Source organism: Nelumbo lutea, chromosome 8 (genome assembly GCF_056320005.1).
Source record: "Nelumbo lutea isolate HS-2025 chromosome 8, American lotus-T2T, whole genome shotgun sequence".
NCBI classification, from domain to species: domain Eukaryota; kingdom Viridiplantae; phylum Streptophyta; class Magnoliopsida; order Proteales; family Nelumbonaceae; genus Nelumbo; species Nelumbo lutea.
The window spans coordinates 12,924,390-12,944,034 of record NC_142691.1 but is presented as its reverse complement, the minus strand read 5'-3'; the positions used below and the strand labels follow the sequence as shown (position 1 = coordinate 12,944,034).

General features: G+C 37.1%; 2 protein-coding genes across 3 annotated transcripts; both read right to left on the bottom strand.

Moving 5' to 3' along the window:
* Window positions 1-5,437: 5,437 nt before the first annotated feature.
* Window positions 5,438-6,946, bottom strand: LOC148842791 (gibberellin 3-beta-dioxygenase 1-like). Its single transcript, XM_088959197.1, has 2 exons — window positions 6,382-6,946; window positions 5,438-6,269 (listed from the first exon to the last, which is right to left on the bottom strand). The coding sequence occupies exons 1-2, from the start codon at window positions 6,885-6,887 to the stop codon at window positions 5,645-5,647; spliced, it is 1,131 nt and encodes a 376-aa protein (XP_088815323.1). The 5' UTR covers window positions 6,888-6,946; the 3' UTR covers window positions 5,438-5,644.
* Window positions 6,947-12,357: 5,411 nt separating this feature from the next.
* On the bottom strand, window positions 12,358-17,199 carry TIFY8 (TIFY domain protein 8). 2 transcript variants are annotated; one of them, XM_088958039.1, is made up of 6 exons: window positions 16,601-17,199; window positions 15,735-15,925; window positions 15,163-15,620; window positions 14,968-15,031; window positions 12,719-12,971; window positions 12,358-12,632 (listed from the first exon to the last, which is right to left on the bottom strand). In XM_088958039.1, the coding sequence occupies exons 1-6, from the start codon at window positions 16,866-16,868 to the stop codon at window positions 12,538-12,540; spliced, it is 1,329 nt and encodes a 442-aa protein (XP_088814165.1). In that variant the 5' UTR covers window positions 16,869-17,199; the 3' UTR covers window positions 12,358-12,537. The 2 variants fall into 2 exon arrangements, with proteins under 2 accessions (XP_088814165.1, XP_088814166.1); XM_088958040.1 differs by having other exon boundaries at window positions 15,735-15,917; window positions 16,601-17,184.
* Between the last annotated feature and the right edge of the window lie 2,446 nt (window positions 17,200-19,645).

Sequence of the window (19,645 nt, the reverse complement as noted above, 5' to 3'; positions counted from 1 at the left end):
TTGAATGACTTATTGCTTTGTCTCATAGTGGATGGATTATTGTAACTTGTGTGCTCAATAGATGAATGGCATCTTGGGGTGAATACATCAAATATTAATTTATTTATGACTAATTTATCCACTAAAAACAAAAGCAATAAGTAACTCAGTTGAACCACTTCTGCTATTACCAAACAACCTCTAAGGCAGCCCAAGAATCCACATATGACAATCTTGGGTACTAGCCAGAAGAAGTACTCCATGGTATCTGCTGCATCACCATTTGCTGCAGATTGTGTCGATTTTCAATTCAGTAGCTTCATAACATGTGGAAAAAAGCTCAAAAAGAAAAAAACAGAGGGTCGTCCTTTTTTTAACATTTCTATTAAAATTTGTACAATTAACAACCAAGGATTTGTTATGAATACAGCTAATGAGGACAGGGGGATATGTGGCCAATCAAGCTAGCTAGTAGAGTCTCCTACCCAATGGACAATCCAGACTGGTTATGTATCTCTAACAACTCAGTATATATACTGTAGCTACAGAGTTTTAATTAGTTTGCCTAGAATTTGATCAACACTCAAAAAAAAAAAAGGAAAGTTCTATAGTCTTGATGTATTTGGTGTATTATTCAATTAGTTATCTATGCACGAGAGAGAGAGAGGTGGAAATAATATTTCAGTCAATACCTTCTTAATTCAATGAGAACCCTCAAAATTAATTTGCTTCTGAAATATTACAAAGCCAAGAAAATTTTCAAAACAGACTGAACAAAACTCTAGAATTTCAGTTCAACATAAATCTCCAGCGGTATTTGATGCCATTTTTGTCCCAGTCCAATTGTGACATTTTACAAAATCTAAAATTCTTAAAATGAATATATTTATATCATTGAATTTCGATAAATTGGGCCTGGATCAGACAAAAGAACCTTACGCTCAGTTTGCTTTGGTGCAAAATTCATTTGCACTGGTGTAAATGCATGGGAGTGCATGTAGGCTGAGTGTAAATTTGGTTTACTTTTTGCTTCATATTTTACTGAGGTCTCCACCTTATATGAAAATGGAGTTAGGAGGGGCACTATTTGTTTGAGAGTGAAGTAAGAAGCAAGATGAGGTGGTCCCCATTTTATAAGAGAGAATTGTAGAGGAAGGTGGTGCAAATTTTGCATCTGTTTTTAGTATTAAAATTCATACTGTTAGTGAGTGCAAATCTATACTACTATAAAAAGCATAAATAAGGCTTGAGATTTTTGGAATTTTATTTGACTAAAATACCCCTCATTTTGAATTTAGATATTCTTTATTTTGTGGGTAAAAAATATAATTTCAATACCACTATTTAGTTCATTCAATTCACTCTCATTAAATCCTATATTTAAGGTATTAACTCCTATTGATTTCTAATTTTTTTTGGCTAAAATACCCTTCATTTTGAATTTGGACAATTTTCATTTGGGGGCAAAAATGTAATTTCAATAGTACTATTCATTTTATTCAATTCCCTCACATTAAAACCCATATTTAAGGTATTAACTCCTATTCTCTATTGTTTACAAAAAAAAAAAAAACTATTCTCTATCATTGAATACTATATTTAAGGTTTTTGTTTTTGGTTTTTTATTTTTAAATTCTATTAATTAAGTATAAATCATAATATAAAAACCTATATTTTTAAAAACAACGTTGAAATGAAACCATTTTTTCATCTAGGTGGTGGGTAAGTAGTTCAACCATTTGGGCCAAATGGATCAATCCAAAATACCATAATTAAATAATAAAAATTAAAAATAGATAAATATATAAAAAACAAAGAAAATCTGTAGAAAATTTTGGATGCATCACTATTATTATTATGTGTTGTATTAAACATAAGTATGATCTTTTTTTGTAAACTAGAACTTTATTAAAAGAGAAAAAAATGAAGTTTATACAATAGAAATACCCAAATGGAGTATGCAAAACCCGGGCCACACAATAGCAACCCAACAAATAAATATGATAAAAAATAGAATATAAAATGCAAAATCAAACAAAGTTAAAACCATTTTCTATATAGATGGTAGATTAACGGTTCAACCATTTGGGTCAAATTGGTCAACCCATGGTTTCATGATTAAAAAATAAAAATAAAGAAATACCAAAAATATGAAAAAAATTGGAAATATTATATATTTGGCATATTAACAACTACATGTGATAAATAAGAAATATTTTTTTATTAATGATAGAACTTGAATATAAGAGTTAGAAGAATTGATGTCTAATTTGTGATTCCATTAACTAGGTTAAATGGTTAAATTAGGCCACCATGATGATAACCAAGTAAATGACTAAATGGCCCTTTGCAAGTAAGTGGTTTGGTTGTAAATGGACTAGAAATCATTGTTAGGTGATGGATTACCCATTTGACCAGTTGATTTGACTATAAGATAAAACCATGTTCTAAAAGTCAATTGCAATTGCATTTCCCTCCCAATTAAATAAGTTAATTTGTAATGTCATAAAATAAATAATGAAAATACAAAATATAAAACCATTTGATTAGTATTTTAATGAATACCAAAAGAATTTTAACCGATCATACCCCACTAAGAAATTTTAATGAATACCACTTGATTAGTGGCATATGAAGGAACCTATAGTCACTCCAAAAGGTGAAAATTGAGAGAAAGTAGATTGAGATGATCTGGTCATTTGCATGTAAAACCATATATAAATCTCTTTAAAAAGGTGTTCAATTTAATATTAAAGGGGTAGAAAAGCCAAGGATAAATCGAGAAGGACTTAGGTGGAAGTAATAAAAATATATAAGTGTCCATAATTTAATGATGGATATAGTATTGAATGGTGAAAGGGGATTCATATAGCTGATCCCATATGATTTGGACAAAGCTCTTAAACCACGATGATAACCACCTAATTGGTTATCATTTTTATGACATCAACTATACTATGATTTGATCACTTATCTTTGAAACATGAACTCTAATAAGAGCATTTAAATTTTATTATCATTATCATTATCGTTGGAAATTGCCACATGCAATGCATGTATACATTTACTAGTGAGACAAAAAGTACAAATTTTGTATCATGTAGGAGTGAAAAACATATTATGTCTTGTTGACAATCCGAGGATTTTCCATGTGGCACATAAGTGAGGATGGATCTCTGAAGAGCAAGGATAAAGTGACGTGGTATCATACTTTTGCATGAATAACTACTTTAGGCTGTGTTTGGTTTGAAAGAAAAGGTAGGGAAAGGAGGGGAAAGGTATCCCATGAAATGAGAAGTTGGGGTTTTCTTAAAATTTCCATGTGCTATGAATTTGCTAAGCTAGTATGACTATATTTTATTTTAATACTTATTTGTTGAAGAAACTCTGGCACGAAGAATTAGAGATATAGTCTGACCTGGCATACCCTTGCTTTTATAATAATGGAAGGCCTCATCCACATCATCCTCCACGGGGCTAAAAAGACAGATGTCAGATACAAAAAGAGATATAAATGGGCTATATATGTAGGGATATGCATGAATGCTTATATATATACATAAAACATGTCTACTATTTGGAGAAAATAAGTTCTCCAATTCTGTTTCTCCACCTTTTGACATATTTGATAGCTTGAGTGGCACCATATAATGGAACCTCTTATGTCTTTCAAGCTCACTCTATCCTATAACATCATATGGCAAAAGGGTCATTTCTCTTACCTTTTTTGCTAGAGCATTTTTTTCCTAATCTAATTACTCTAAGGGCTGCTGATTCGTGGAATCAAGTACCAACGAAACCCATTCCACACCACAGCCTGTTCCTAATGCACGATTTGAGTTCCTTTATAATAAGAGCAAAACTATATTTACCTTGCGGCAGAAAGCTACTCTCTCTCTCGTGTAAATTTCGACCCCCACCTTTCTATTTCTCATCTCTCCGATAGATGTATGTATGTATGTATGTATGTATACATGCATATATCTATTCCTAATAAATCATCATTCTTTCTCCAATTCTTGCGCCTTGGACCTATTTACAATAAAACCTGAAATTTATTCAGGATATATATATTAACATTCCAATTAGGCTTTACTCAAATCTATCCGATTAATTTGATATAATAGTTTGGAGATGAATGAAGTGCACATATACACTTGTTCATGAACCAGATGGTTAGTTAAGTATGAATATTTGATCAATCTAATTAATTACTTTTCAAAGTTAATTTCTTTATTAATTAAACATATTTGTACAACTTAATAACTCATACATTATATATCAGAGATGATGAACTAATATTCATTGACTTAGCTTTCTTTCTTTGGGTGACCTCCCTCCTATTCAGCCAACCAAATTTCTTCTTCTTGAACAGGAGAAGGAATTAAGAGGAGGAGGAGGGGCAATAGGCTGAATCCATGTCGGGAGAGACTAGTCATTAGGCAAACAACATACCAAATAGACAAATCTTCTTCATCACCATGTCGGGAGAGAGTAGCTGGTCACTTCACTTGGGGCAAACAACAACAAACATACCTAGCTGCTCCGAGGCCCACCACTAGGTTGCCACATGGAATCCTGGGTCAGCCCCTGCTAGGTGACTCAACTAGATAAAAATCAACACTGTCCATCAGGTAGGCGACCGTCTAGATAGGCCACATGTTCAGTGGGTAATACAGATCAGTTCAGCACCCCACCATAATCAGACTCTTGTCCCTAGCTGATATGTTTCTCTCAAGAAATTTTAAATTCAAGGGATTTCCCAAAAAGATGGTTTCCATTCTCACATGGTGGTGGGGGGAGTATCAAGCTCTAAATCGCCACATGATGAGAGGATGACGCCAACTTATTGTGGAATGTGGAGCCACATTAGCCGCCTTGGTTCTTTTGATGATTTTATCAAAAGTGCTTTTCCCTTTTCTTTTCTTTTGGATTTTCCCCCACATTTGAGGGTGATGACCTTACCCATTTCAAAATTTTCTCTTTTTTTTCCTAGCTTATGCCCTCTTCTGCTATGGTGACCCACTTCATCAATTAATGTGTCAAAACAAATCCAACTATACTCTCTTCTTCTTAAGACAAACTCATAACAATAATAATTAAAGAAGAAGAAGAACAACAACAAGAATTGGAGGAATAAAACCCCATTTTCAGGCCTTAACTCTAGCTCCTAACTTCTTATTATTGTCAAGTGTCAACCAGTTGGATAGGATTTGGGTACTTGGGTTTAGTGCTCCAATTAACTGTTACCTTTGAAGTTTGAATTGGATTTGCATTTATTACGTACTAAGGAATAATAGTGGCCTGATTAATTGGGTTTTGCTTGTCTTGTTTACAATTCATTTTAAGGGTCTAATCCCTTTGTTTATCTTGATCATTGCAGGAATTATTGTCCCTTCAAGTGTCGTATGCTGAATATTAAAATAAACACACTCAAACAACGACAAAAGTTGGTTCATTTGTTGTTTTGGACTCATTGATGTGATTTCATATTAAATTATTCCAATCCAATAAGTTTCCAACTAAGTAAAATTCCATCCATTCACTAGAATTCTAATTGAATTTGGTTGGCCCGGCCCGACCCGTTACTCATCCCTAGGAGGCTAGCTAACAGGATACCTGTCTAATGATTCATTCATACAATATTGTCTCTAATTAATTTTGATCATTGATCATTCATGTCCAAGGAACCATTCATGGGTGCAAGCTGCTGCAGGCGAACTAAAGAGAGCGCCCTGTATAGATGTTTGGCCTTGATGCCAATGTACTCTTTCCATGTCAAGGACCGATAGAGAGGCGGGTCACCGGGGCCAATCAGCTTGGACAACGGCATGATCCGGGTCTCAGTGGATGGACCATAGAAGTAGGCTATTGATAATCTCTGGTTGGTCCGGTTCACCACTGCACGGTGGAGGAGGGCCGGGAACCGTGCGTTGGAGAGGATCTGGAGCAGGTCGCCAACGTTGACGATGAGTGCACCGGCCAGGGGAGGAACCGAGACCCACCCAAAGCCATCTCTGAAGATTTGCAGACCGCTTGTATTGCTTTGGTATAGTATGGTGAACATGGATGTATCAGTATGAGCAGCTAGGCCCATGGTCCGGTTGGGGTCCGGGCAAGCCGGATAAGAATTCAACTGTAGAGCAGTGGTTGCACCTTGAGTGAATTCACCGGCTGGATCAGCCCACTTCGTCAGATCTTCTCTAGCCAAGCCCAACGAGCTGAGTATGAGCCTAAGCAGCCTCACGGATAGCTGCTTCATCTCATTCTGGTATTCGTCCATGACACCACTGCATGAAATCGAAACAGTATACATGCATGTTTTAATAAATTTATGTGTGTATGTGAGAGAGAGAGAGAGAGAGAGAGAGAATAATATTCATTTCTGTAGTATATATATACCAAAATCTTGTGTAGTTATGGGGCCAAAGTTGATGAGCGTGTTCAGCTGGAGAACCCATAATGGTGAAGCCTTCATGCCACATGAGCTTGGAGAAGAAGGGGGTGATACGAGCACGGCCATAGCCAGTGGCTCCATCGGGCGAGCGGAGGGCCTTGAGCTTCTGCTCGGCAGGAAGAGAGAACAGACGGAGAGACTCGGATTCAACAGCCTCTAAAAGGCTTATGGGCAGGCCGTGGTTGGTGATTTGGAACACGCCCCATGTCTCACAGGCCCTGCCCACAAGCTTCACGACGTTAGCATCGGCCAGGTCGATAACTGGTATCGGCCCACCAACACCGATCACCGAGCCCCGGCGGCCGTGTGGCTTGTCATCCAGCAGCAGAGACGACGTCCATGCATGGGAGTCGGGCAACTCCCGCACCGAACTGAAGTCCAGGGGAATAATATGTTGGAGGTGGATAGGGTGGGCTGATGATCTATAGGCTTCTGAGAGAGAAGTACTCATAGCTAGTGAATATAATTGAAGCAAGAGTGCAACTTACAACCATGTATTAATTGAACACATACACATACCCACACACATATATATATATATATAGAGAGAGAGAGAGAGAGATTTAGGCTAAAGGCAGTAGCTATCAGAGGAAAAAGAATGGGAGAAGTGGGTGACACGGTGGGTGAGGGTGGCTCTTGGAGGAAGCGATGTCTTCAAGTGGGATGTTGGGGCAAGTGTTGTTGATACTTGGTAGAATGGGACAACAGAGGGAACAAATTTATGGAAGAAAAGCATCTTGAATCAGCTCCCGCATGAGAAGAGGGCTCTATTTCTCTCGCTTTTAGTGCACATGCCTTGTCCTCTGCTGGAATGAGACACACCCATATGATTTATATCATCACTCCATCCTCTTCTACTTCATTTCTTTTACAAAAATTTTGGGCTCATTTCCATGAAAAGTACTTTTCTGTTATTTGGTTAGGCTTCCGTCCTTGTCTTCTTTGTATATATAATATATTGGCTCTGTTAAACCCTTATTTTCCCTTTCTTAATTTACCATCCCACATCAGTAGCCTGTGGTTATTGCTTTATTTTCGTCATCCCTTACTTATTGCTATATGTTTAAGTTGATTAATTGACATGTATATTGAGCGTTTTTGGGGTAAGCCCCTGAGTCCTAGTTATTATATATAGAAGAAAATCCCTATTCTGCTAGAGCTAGTAGATCCATCCTTCTAGAATTCTTCTCTAAAGTTCCAACATGGGTCAAGAAGGCCAAAAAAAGCAGCCCATCTCTCTTGAAAAGTGCATTATCAGAGATTTCCCATGGTTAGAACTTACAAATCCTTCATGCATGATTCAAACATCTTGAATCAATTTTTAGTTAATAAACTCATGTCATGTTCCACCTGAAACCATGCATTGACTGAGAATCAATAAGAAGTTATTTGTTACAAGTTGAAGTAACTATATGAATCCAAATTACAAAAAATGATTTAAGCATTCATAGTTTAGCAATGGGTTCTAGCCGACATTAAACAGAATGCAATGGTAAAACAGGATTACATGCAGCTGACTTCATCTTATATAATTGGGACAAAGCTATTGGATGATGATGATGATGATGAAACTCTTGTCCTACCTACGTCTAGGAACTGCTGTAATTGTTAGAATTAACTAAATACACGTCAAATGGAGATTATTATCATCTACAAGATCAATTCAAATCTTTTATTTTTATTTCTTAAGTGACCCATCTCTTTCTCAACAATGTGGCATTTGATCCACTGGCCTTTACTTTAATATTAGAGATTTATTTGATAGATAATCCGTTTACTCTGTATAACGAATAATCAAAAGCCTTGACGGTAAGAGATAATGCACTCCTCCCACGTCACAGTGCGGTAGCTAGAGCATGAGATGGTCCAGCTCATCAGCCTATTTGGCGAGAACCTTTTGGTTTTGGCATTCACCTGCGCGACGGATAGACTATAGCTGGTACTTTATTCACTCTTTGGATTATAGTCGAAATCAGAATGATCTATTCCCATAGTCTGTTAGATTCAAATGAGAATTGCAATTAGCTGGAATGGGCTTTCATTCCCAAGAAAAAGGAAGGGAATGGCCATTCCTTGGAATGAAGAGAATGTCATTCTATCAGAAATGAGTGGGATTCTAATTCCACACAACCAATCAGTTGGAATCAGAATGGCCCATTCCATTTCAATTCCAAACTCCCTATTTCTAAAAGTCATTCTGTGCAGAACTATGTACAATGGATTGTGGGTGAAGAGAGCTCCTGTAGAGGCAATGATACAGTTTTCTGATTGCATTTACTAGTTAGAACTGAACCATATATATGAAGGGAAGTTCTCATCATTTCATTTACATTGGAGTGCTTATTAATTTTCAACAACTCTGACGATTCATATATATCGAGACCAAACCCGTGTATTGTCAGAAGAGAACATGTAATACAAAGCCCTAAACTCAAGAAGAAGAACAGAGATATATTCATCATCAGGGTCAGGGCTCTTGTGCAATAACATTGCTCCTCTTAGGCTTCATGTTAGAAGAAGCATGAATGTTAGCAGAAATACAGATGATACAAAGAACATAGTTGGTCCCGGTTATCTAAGGGGGTATTGGAAGGAGTGAACTGGATAGAGACCTAAGACTAACCTCTGCCAGCTTTTGCATTAAGTTGCCACTTTCAGAGTCAAACCGACATCCTTATTCTTGTCAGCTCCAGAGTTTATATATCATTACATCAACGCCCTTAATTAAGCTCGTTTCGGTCAGTTTGGGAAGAGTAGTGTCCAAATATAAATATGAACAGTACAAATGCATACAAAATACAAAGTTTTGCACTCTCTGTATTTGTATTTATACTCCTTTGATTTTTTTAATTAGTGCAAATTACCTGAGTGTAGTATGCAAACTTTGGTTTATTTTTGCTCTGATTTTTACCTTTGTTTTGTTTAAGATTAGAGCCAGAGGAGAAAAATAATAAGTATAATGATGTGGTCTCCACATTTTTAGAGGAAAATTAAAGAATGATTTTCCTCCAAACCAAACATAGCCGGATGGAAGAGGAAGGCTGTTTCTTTCGAATTAGCAGTAAAATAATGTGATCAACCAAGTGGCTCGGCTGGTAGGGTTTTTGGCTCCTTGTAGCAGCGGATACTTGGAATCAAATTCTGCTGCACCAGGGTTGGTGGGGGGCTGGTTACCCCATTGTGTAGTCCCATGAAACAAAAAATTAAAAACAAAATTATGTAATCACTTCCCATGAGAAAAGATGTAGAGAAAAGGTGGCACAAATTGTTTGTTAATTTTTGGGCAAAATCTATGGTGCATTCTATGAAAATTGTTGCAATATAATTCAAACATGAATGAGTCATTAATAAGAGTCCTGATCTCCTGCCCACAAGAACTCTGTTCATGTCTATCCACTGTAAAATTGCAGTCACACATAGAGAACATCTCATCCTCCTACATAATATTATGCATGGGAGATGTTCCCAATGCATGGGGGGTAATACACCTTGTGAAACAATGAAAAGAAAATAAAGCCATGTAACATATTTAATGTGATTAGTTGACATTTGATTCAATATGCAACAAATATTCAAAATATGCCATAAGTAAACTGTAATTTTTGAAAATTTTGCATTGAATATGAATATGGATGAGACAAAAAGTGCAAATCATGACTACAAAAAACACATGCGAATCTGAACTAGGTGCAAATTTTGCCTTCAGTTTTGTACTTGCATTGCAACAAGTGAAGCTTTAAGAAATGAAATATTGTTTTAAGATTAAAAAGAATCAGAAATGTAAGGAGAAAATAAACGACATCAACTACTGTTTTGAAAATTCATTTCTTTCTCAAAAAGATCCTTCAAAAGCTATGTAAGCCTTTCAAATTGGCTTTTACGTAGTAAGTATGAAATTCTTAGGGGATGTTCTCCAATATGTATGATTTTATTTTGAAAACAAAACAACTGCCCCCATCAGCAAAAGCCTTTTTCTTTGTGTGTGTGTTCAAAAGCAAAATCATTTACATTGCCAAACACTCCTTAATCTCTTATCATTCATTCTCAAGGAAGAATTTTGACTACTGAGATTCAATGTGAAGTACACCAAAATGATATTAAGAACATCAAATCCCATTACCCAATCAAATCAGATTAGACCACATCACCTACTTTGGTACGTGTTTATTTGTGATTGGAGATGTTTGAAGTCTCGTTTCTAGCAGATACGGAGTCGTCCTGGAAGAGTTAAGGCCCATTGACGAGGATAGGTTTAGGTATGGGCCGGGCCTAAGCTTTCAAGTCATGGATTTTGGTTGTAAAGCCTAGTTAAAAGCAAGTGTATCATTTGGGCTGGCCCCTACAAGCTACACAGCCTTCTCTACTTCCACGCGGGAGAAATGATGTACCCAAGATATCCTTACTACACCGTCTCATCATCATCATAAACCCGGTGAAAAGTGAAAAAATGCTGAAACAAAAAACAAATCATAAATTACACTTAGAATCATTTGCACTTCTATACTTTTCCACCAATCTATTTATATTATCTATAAAAGAGCGAAAATCCCTTTTTTCTAGAATTTTCATTGAATGTTTTCTATCCCCTTGTCTAAGAATACAGTAGGCATAAAGAGGGCATATATGTCCTTTACTCACTTCAGAAACTGCCCACTTGTAACCGTTCAGAAATTGTCCATAAATTATAAATAGCTTTGTCCTAGAGATACTTTCACATGCAAATTCACGTACATATGTACTAGTACAAATAAAAATTGCACTGAAAAACAAACCATGAAGACCTTTTCAGCCAAAGAAACTGCTCTGAATCATTCTCCCTGAATGTCAAAGACCTTAGCAATGAACAAGGATTAGCTGAACACGTTGGTTGTTTAATGGGCTGTGGAACCAATGATAGATTGATAGTGTTCCAAGCCAGTAATAAAATTCATAGTACCCACACCTTTTACAGTGGAGCCCATGAATTTATTACTGATGCGGAATACTACTATTGGTTCCACAGCAGCTGAACAGACATCGTGTTCAACTAATCTCAATTCATTAGCAGATCTGGGATGAGCTGCCTCATTACTATGCTTCGCCACAAAGTTGAAAGAGCACTTTTAGATGAAGTGTATCTCCCCAGAAAACCCCAGATGTGGGCCTAAAATTCCATTTACCAGGTCCAGATAGTCACTACAAGATAAATGTTTGACATTGATCTTGGCTAGAGTCACCCTTTCCTTCAGGACAATAGCTTCAGCTTTTAGCAGAGGGGCCTTACAAAAAACCCCAATTTTGAAGCAAGAAACTTCCATTGACGTGATATGATAACAACTCCAAGTGCTTTATGAATAGTTAACGTTGCCTTCGACTGATATTTTGATGGCTGCAAATGGAACATGTTTGCCTAAATTGGAATTCAAATCCAATCCCATTAAGGCAAATCTGAGTTTAATTCATTTCTAATTGGATCAAATGTGAATTTGCCCCGATCTGATATGATCCAATTCAATCTGATAGTATTTGAACATTTAAATTTATGATTATATCTGAACATAAAATTAACATGTATATCGCAATTTGATCAAATTTGTTTGCAGCCCCATTTATGGCGTAAAATCATCTATTGAACAAATTGACCATCACATGCACTGTCCGTAACATCTGATCAATTGCAACTCTCGTTCTTCATCATTCGTACCAAAGTTTCCTTATGCCATTTTGCTTGCATTTACAAGTGTGCAATTTCTTTTCTTTTCTTCTTTTTTTTTTTTGATAAGTTAAAAGTGTGCAATTTCTTTTCTTTTCTTCTTTTTTTTTTTTTTTTTTGTTAAGTTAAAAGTGTGCACTTTTTTAACCCAGTAGGGCGAGATGGGTGAGCTATATCATATCAATCCTTAAAATGTAAAGAGCAAAATGAACCCATTCAAAACTGAATATGAAATGAAAAATGTGAATTCTGGAGAATGGATTTTTTTTCCCTTTTTTTGTAATTTTGAATCCTACAGCCGATTTCGTCTGGTGAAGCAAATATTTAAAAGCCCAGATGATACCAGAGACATTTTATGAAGGGGGAATAACTGCAGATAGAATGGAATGACAAAGGTCTTCCACCACTTCTATTTTCCCACCTCTCTTTTGCCTTTTGTATCAGTCTCTGCCGCTGGAGCCAGGGGCCTTGTTTCTTTCACTATAATGCCACTTTGATGAAACCCTACAACCCAAATAAGGTAGCTGGGATAAACCAATTCAAGCCTTATAAAAGGAACACATAAAAGTGGATGAATTCTAACGACATACCTGAGGATGACATCCGAGGATCGACTTGAACTGTTGAAATTCGACCACCTTGACTGAACCCTTGACCAGGATTCCCTGAAATGGACAATCTCCCATGAAATTCTTGCACAGGCTTCATGTTGTTTTTACCCATTTCAGTCTCTCCATTAGGCACAGAAGCTTTGTTTAGGGATGACTGCTCATTAGATTTAGGCAAATAAGTTGTGGACCATGACTCTCCATTTGATCCTGCTAAAGCCATAATGACATCTGCCTGTTACACAAATATGGAGCCTCAAATTAATGGTGAAAGGAACGTAGTTATCTATACTACAGATTCGTCCTAAAAGTCTCATGAAGTAACAGTTAAACCTCACACAACTATTGCCACAAAAATCACATGCTAAGAATCTGGGCCTAGAATTCATTGCTCCTTTCCAACTTATCTTATTTCCATATATTCCATCTGTACTCAATAATAACTTGTTATAACTGCCTTAGCTAAGTTACCAAATGGTATCCAACTCTCTTGGAATCCACAAGGGTGTTGGAAAAGAGCTTAGATTGTATTCTCTTAGGTAATGCACCAATCTCCCAGGCCCCAGCCCAGCAAAGAGCATCAGTTCCCCAGGAACTAGTAGAGAAGAAAGAGGTGGCAGGTGGCAGCTGCATTCTTTTGACTATTCTTGAACCTCTAAGAATTGCTACCATTTCAGCTTCTGATGCATCCAAATGTACAAAAATCTCCACCAGATCTCTTTGTATACCATTTTGGGAAATGCCCTTAAATTCCTCTTTTGCTAAGATCCATGAATAGCAGCCCACAACCTCTAATTACTTCAAAAGTTGCCTTCAAATGCATAGTTCTTACTTTCTCCCCACACTTGACATTGTATGGGAGATTATTTTCTAGTAGAGCTTTCCCCAAGATCAACCAACCAGTTTCCATTGCTGAAATAATTCCCCAAGTCCATGAATTCACAGGGAACAGCAAACAACCTTAAATGGCTTCAAACGTTGCATTCAAAAAGACTGGTGTTCCTCTCTTCCCATACTCTCCCTATGATTGCAAGAAAAATGGCCATTACCCAATTCAGGTCCGAGCTGCCAAGGGTCTTGTGTGGAGTGCATTGGATATGGATCCAAGCTCTGGCATTTTAGCACAAAGTGGCCACTCTCAGACTTGAATCTGCATCTTCACACTTGTCATCCTGAGATCTTACCCTTGCACCAAACAATTGCCCCAACTCTCTAAATTATTGTATGGGAGACTATTTCTGGTGAAGCTTCTCCCAAGATCCTCCAAGCCAATTGGTTTCTGATGTTGAAATAATTCATCAAGCCCAACTGGTGCCACCATTCCAGCCCACAAGCCAAGTAAGAAATGGTACAGTTCCTTTGACTACCCATGAACCAACAAGTGGAATAACTAGATGATTTGCTATGAGCCTTGAAGAATTGAGAACATGTAAATGAAGAAACAAGCTAGGTGCCAATCTTGCAACCAAATGTTGTGAAATTAATCGTTTTTTCTAGTGAATTTCAAAGAATCTTTCTGAACTAGTCAAGGTGAAGTTATAAATCATAATAAGTTAATTAGTTATAATGTTATATTCAATGACAAGATTTTAGAAGAAAATACATTATCATTAACCAGATACCATGTATTAGCCATTAGAAGTTGTGTCATTAAGTACATTATACATTAAAGAGAAATTTGTGCATAACCACTAAATAGATTATGGCTAACCAATATGTAGCAGAATACAGCTGCACCTACTTAATTAAATCACCTGTGGTGCACATAAAGAACCTCTCAAAAATCTTAATTTCTTCTTATGTAGATGGGAAAAATAAAAAGTCATGATAGTAAAACTCTCATGACAGGAAGCTAAGGATTAAAAAAAAAAACTCAAGGTTATCATTTCCATCAAGACCGCATGTTACTTAACGTGTACAAAAGTCAGCATTCAACATCATGATTTAAAATTAAAGTCCTGTTCGATTAGACTGAGATACCTTATCTTTGGTTAAGGAATAACTATTGATTACTGCAATACTAAATATTAAGGTACTCATATGTAATATTGAAATAGATGTGGAAATTTAGGCAAGGGTGACATTGGGCACTAAGTTGTATGTTTTCCATACATCCAAATTAATACAAATCCTTTTTGACATGCACCACAAACTGAACTATCTCGACCATATAAATGTGGAAAACCATACCATTTGAAACTGATGCTGCAATTAACAATCAGAATGCTCACCTTATTTGGGTGGACATCATCAAAAACATGAGCTAGTCCTGCATAAAATATAGTCATCTGCCGACTGGTAGACGTAAGACCATGTTGACAGGACAATACATCAAATATAAAGATGGAATCAGTTTTCCTTCAGATCCTCGGTAGAAAAGTTGAACATGGGTAAAATAAAGGGAAACAACTAAAATAGAATTTTACCTAGGTGGATTACAAGACTCGGGGTCAGCAGCCTGAGATCCAGACTTTGGCCTGCTGCAGCTCGGAAGCATTGTGGATGAGTTTCTCTCAGTGGTTCCACTGCTGGCATTAATGGCACTCAAAATTCCAGATCCTTTTTTGCCAGTTCTAGACCCTTCATCAGCAGCTGGTTGAGGAATTAGTGAATGACCGGCATTGGCCTCTCTGTATCTGTTTGAAGAGACCTTATCCACAAAAGTCACATACTGACTCATCTGCAGGGGGTATTGCATCATAGGACCCACATTCATCGTCATAGATCGATCCCACTTGGAAACAACAGAATCAGGTCTGCTGCCAATTTGCCGATTTAATATGATGGGAGAAGTAGAAGTTGGCCTTGGTGGTTGCATTCCAAAGAACAAGTCCTCATCAAAGGTTCTTCTTGGTCTCTCTCCCCCCGCTCCATTTCGGAACATCTGAATTTAAATGCAGCAATCAGCATGAGATAATATAAGTGGAATACTATTTTAGCTACATCTGGATTACACTAAGCTGGAGCATAACAACATGGGCAAAGATATTCTGCATACCTTCATGAGGTGAGAGCTTTCAAGGGAGTCTGGTCCTACTGGGGGCATCCTATCTCTGGCCGAACCCATAAAGGTGGAATCTGAATTGCTCCTCTTTCTCCCAGAGAATCTATTATTTATCTCAGTCCCAGAGAAATCACTCTTCGAAGCGTAAAAGGGAACCCCCTCGAAATGATTCCCAACCTGCCTTTCTACCATTAATGAAAAGAATAGAACCGAACTCCAATTACACAATAAATCTCTAATAAGGAAATACACCTCTTAAAAGGTCTCCAATTTTAACAAAACAACCAGTTGGTTTCAACATTTTTTAGTATCCATTAACTGAAAGTAGGAAGAGGATACCAAAACAAACAACAGAGATAATATGAAAGCAGAGTAATAAGACATTAAGAGGCTAAGCCAGCACATTCTGGATTGAAAATGTAGAAGAAATTTTCATAAGGGAAAGGGTATTGTGAACACAAAACAGTGTACATTATTTGTTCCTTTAAAACCCATCAACTGCAAATGAAGAAGAAACAACAAACACATTTGTGACCAACCATAGACTACTTAAAAGAATACAAGTAGGTAAGCAAAGCATGTCTCAAAAGAGAAAAGTGTTAAATATACCCACGTGAGAGAGAGAGAGAGAGAGAGAGAGAGAGAGAGAGCAAAAAGCTACCGAACCCGCTAATGACTTTAACATAACCACTCCATTAACAAAAGAAAGCAACTTGTACATACAAGAGAACCAAACTATTAAAGAAAAATGAGAGAAGATGAACAACCTATCAACTTCTACAAAGCCCAGTGCAATGAAAAGCACCGACTAAAGCAAAATAGTAAAACAAAAATGACGGCATCTAAAAAATGGGGCTTACCGGAACCCAGATCAGAAGTGGCAGAGACGGGACCATGCCCTCCGGATGAAGCTCCGACAGATACAGAGGCCGAGGCAGACGCCTCTGACGGACGGATTTCGCCACCAAAACTGACGCTCCTCACCGCTAAAGCAGCAGGAGAATCGGAAGCACAGTTCATGCCTAGAAAATCATGGAAAAGGAAAAGTGGTTTTTCTTCCTTGCTGTTATTGTCGTTGTTGTTCTTGCTACAATTACTGTTATTATGAGCCATCATCAGTACAGCCATTTCATCAGGAAATCATTCTGTGGAACTCTTACCGAAGACCCCCCACTCCAAAAATAATAATTTTAATAACCATCCTCACAAAACAAATTAAAAAGAAAGGAGAAAAGGGAGCTCGAATTTTCAGAAAAGATAAAGTAGAGAGAGAGAGAGATAGATGTGAAGAGAGGGAGAGGGAGAGGGAGAGGAGAATTAAAAAGCAAAAGTTGGGTTTCTTCACTCTCTGTGTTTCATTTCATGGGTTCCGTGTTCTGTTTTGTTCTGTTCTGCTCTGCCTCTGCCTCTGTGCTCGTGTTTTATGGCAATGTTGTGTTGTTGCAGAGAGAATACGAGAGTGTTTTTCTTTAATTTTTTAATATTAAAATATTTTCCATTACATGAAGGGACAGAGTCAGAGATGAACCAATGAGAGTTGGGCACGTGCGGGGAAGTGCAAATGTCATGTGAGAGTGTGATGGGATGAAGGGGACTCGTCGGTTGGTTGGTTTTTTAGTGAGTAAAGCAATTGAGGTAAGTGGGTGGGGACTGGGGAAGGACTATAAAGGAGGAGTGGTCCGAGTGGAGAATTTTTGGGGCATTGATCTTGGTTCTCTCAGCTTCAAATGTTGACTCCTGTTCTCCGGTTCCCGCCTCAGCCGTTTTAATTCTCTAAACGGATCGGAATGGGTCAACCCGCATTTTGAACCAGATCCGTGTCTTCCTCCCCTTGCCAGCCTGGCCAAGTCTTGGGTTAGACTTAGATCCATATCATATGGGTCTGGTCGGATCAAACCGAAATTCAACACAATGATGGACAGAATTGCATCTGTTTTTTTTTTTTTTTTTTTTTTTTTTTTTCAGGGGGGGGGGCTCAAAAGTCAAATGTTTAGCACTTGGGCAGGCCGGGCCGGGTTGGGTTGCTCGAAAAAACCCAGATGGAATCAGCAAGAGTAAACTCCGCACAATTCCACTTGAGCAGTGGGATGCAAGTAATCATTCTGATGAGGGAAGAATAGAATTCATTGTCGACCACTAGAAAGCTGACCTGCTCGTGGGTTGACGGTTCAACCGGACTACAGTTAAATCCAATGAAATGATCAATCAAATCAAATCAAATCTGTAAAAGATCAAGACTAGACCAGCCTCGACAGTTGGAAATCATTGTGCCAAAAGATATTTGGAATTTGGGGGGTAATGGGATTAAGTAGATGGGTATCAGGATTAATGGTGCTTCGAGATGCTATCCAACTAGGGTTTTGAGTGGGAGGTCATTTGAAATGATCAAGAATCCATCAAGTTGATTATCTACATGATATTATAGCTTGATTTACCATGGTGGAAAAATGATTTGTTCAATATATACTCGATCTTTGCCTAAAAGAAAGAAAAAAAGATACTCAATATTAAGATCCATGGGTAGCATTTTGAATGTTTATTCTTCTTTCTTTCTTCTTTTAATGAGGATTACTCAATGGGGTAATCCGTCTCTCATACCCACGGCCTTTCAGCCAAGTGAAGGCCGGCCAGAATCGATCCCATGTTTTCACTATAACTGAGCCAGAGACCTGACCAATTGAACCAATTGACACCTATGGGTTGGGGGAGGGTTTGGTTTACCAAATAGATCTCATGCATTTCCCCCTAGTGAAACTTTTAACATTTACCTTCTTCTCCTGACACTTTAGAATCTTAACAATATTTTGCTGTCCTGTGACAATGACTTTACATGATTTACAACAAGGAATGAGAGAAACAAAGCGAATGACATGGGACAAGAAAATGGTGAAACTTCACATTCAAAAGGTAGGAAGATGTTAGATAGATTGTAGACAAGGAAGAGTAAACGCCATGGTTCCCAAAAGTTAGGATTCCTCATGCTTATTCTGTTCAATGAAGTAAGTAGTGATCAATTATTTATTTGCTTCAATAAGAGTCCCTTTGCTTTTATGTAATATGTTCCTTCATAATGATTTACGGATGAAGACTGTGTGTAACCAAGGTTCAAAGTATGGATATCAGTTTTGAGATTGCTCTAATGAAGTTTAATGAACATTAATTAATATTAAACTTATCTATGAATGTACTGAATTTTTCAATAAATAGTGTATCAATACTTTGAACCATGAATGGAATTTATGTCTTTTGCTTCTTGAATTCCCAACAAATCAAAGATACGGTTGATGGCAATCCTCAATCATCATTTAAAAGCTCAACATATTGTTTCAAAGGAATGGGTGTCACTTCCATTCTGCTAGAAGCAATCTTAATTTACTAAGCTGCATTTGTATAATTGTTTAAGGTTTTATTTTATTTATTTTGTCTAATTGCATAACTAGTTTTATATTATTTTTTTGTCATAGTTCTTGTTTTGTCTTATTTTGAAAAATACTTTTCCTTTCTTTTGAATTTCAAATGTCCTTACCAAAATCACAGTTTTCTCTCAATTGCCCTTGTCCCATATGGTGGCATATAATAAAGAATATTCACTAAATGTTACAATATAAATAGTTCTACAGAAAATAGTTATTTCAGGTGGATTAATGAGAGTAGGGACATTCTTTATACACCAAACTCTTTTTTTTTTTTTCATTTGTTCCTTGACACTCCTTGCCAACACAAAATAGAAAGAAATTCAGAGTCGGAGTGACTATAACATGCTCCTCCACACCTATACATGCATGCCATTTTGGAATATGCTAAACCTAAAAGTTGAAAGCTAAATTAACTTGTTTTGCCAAATTGAGCTACAGTACAAAAATGAACCCAAATATGCTAAACCTAAAAGTTGAAAGCTAAATTAA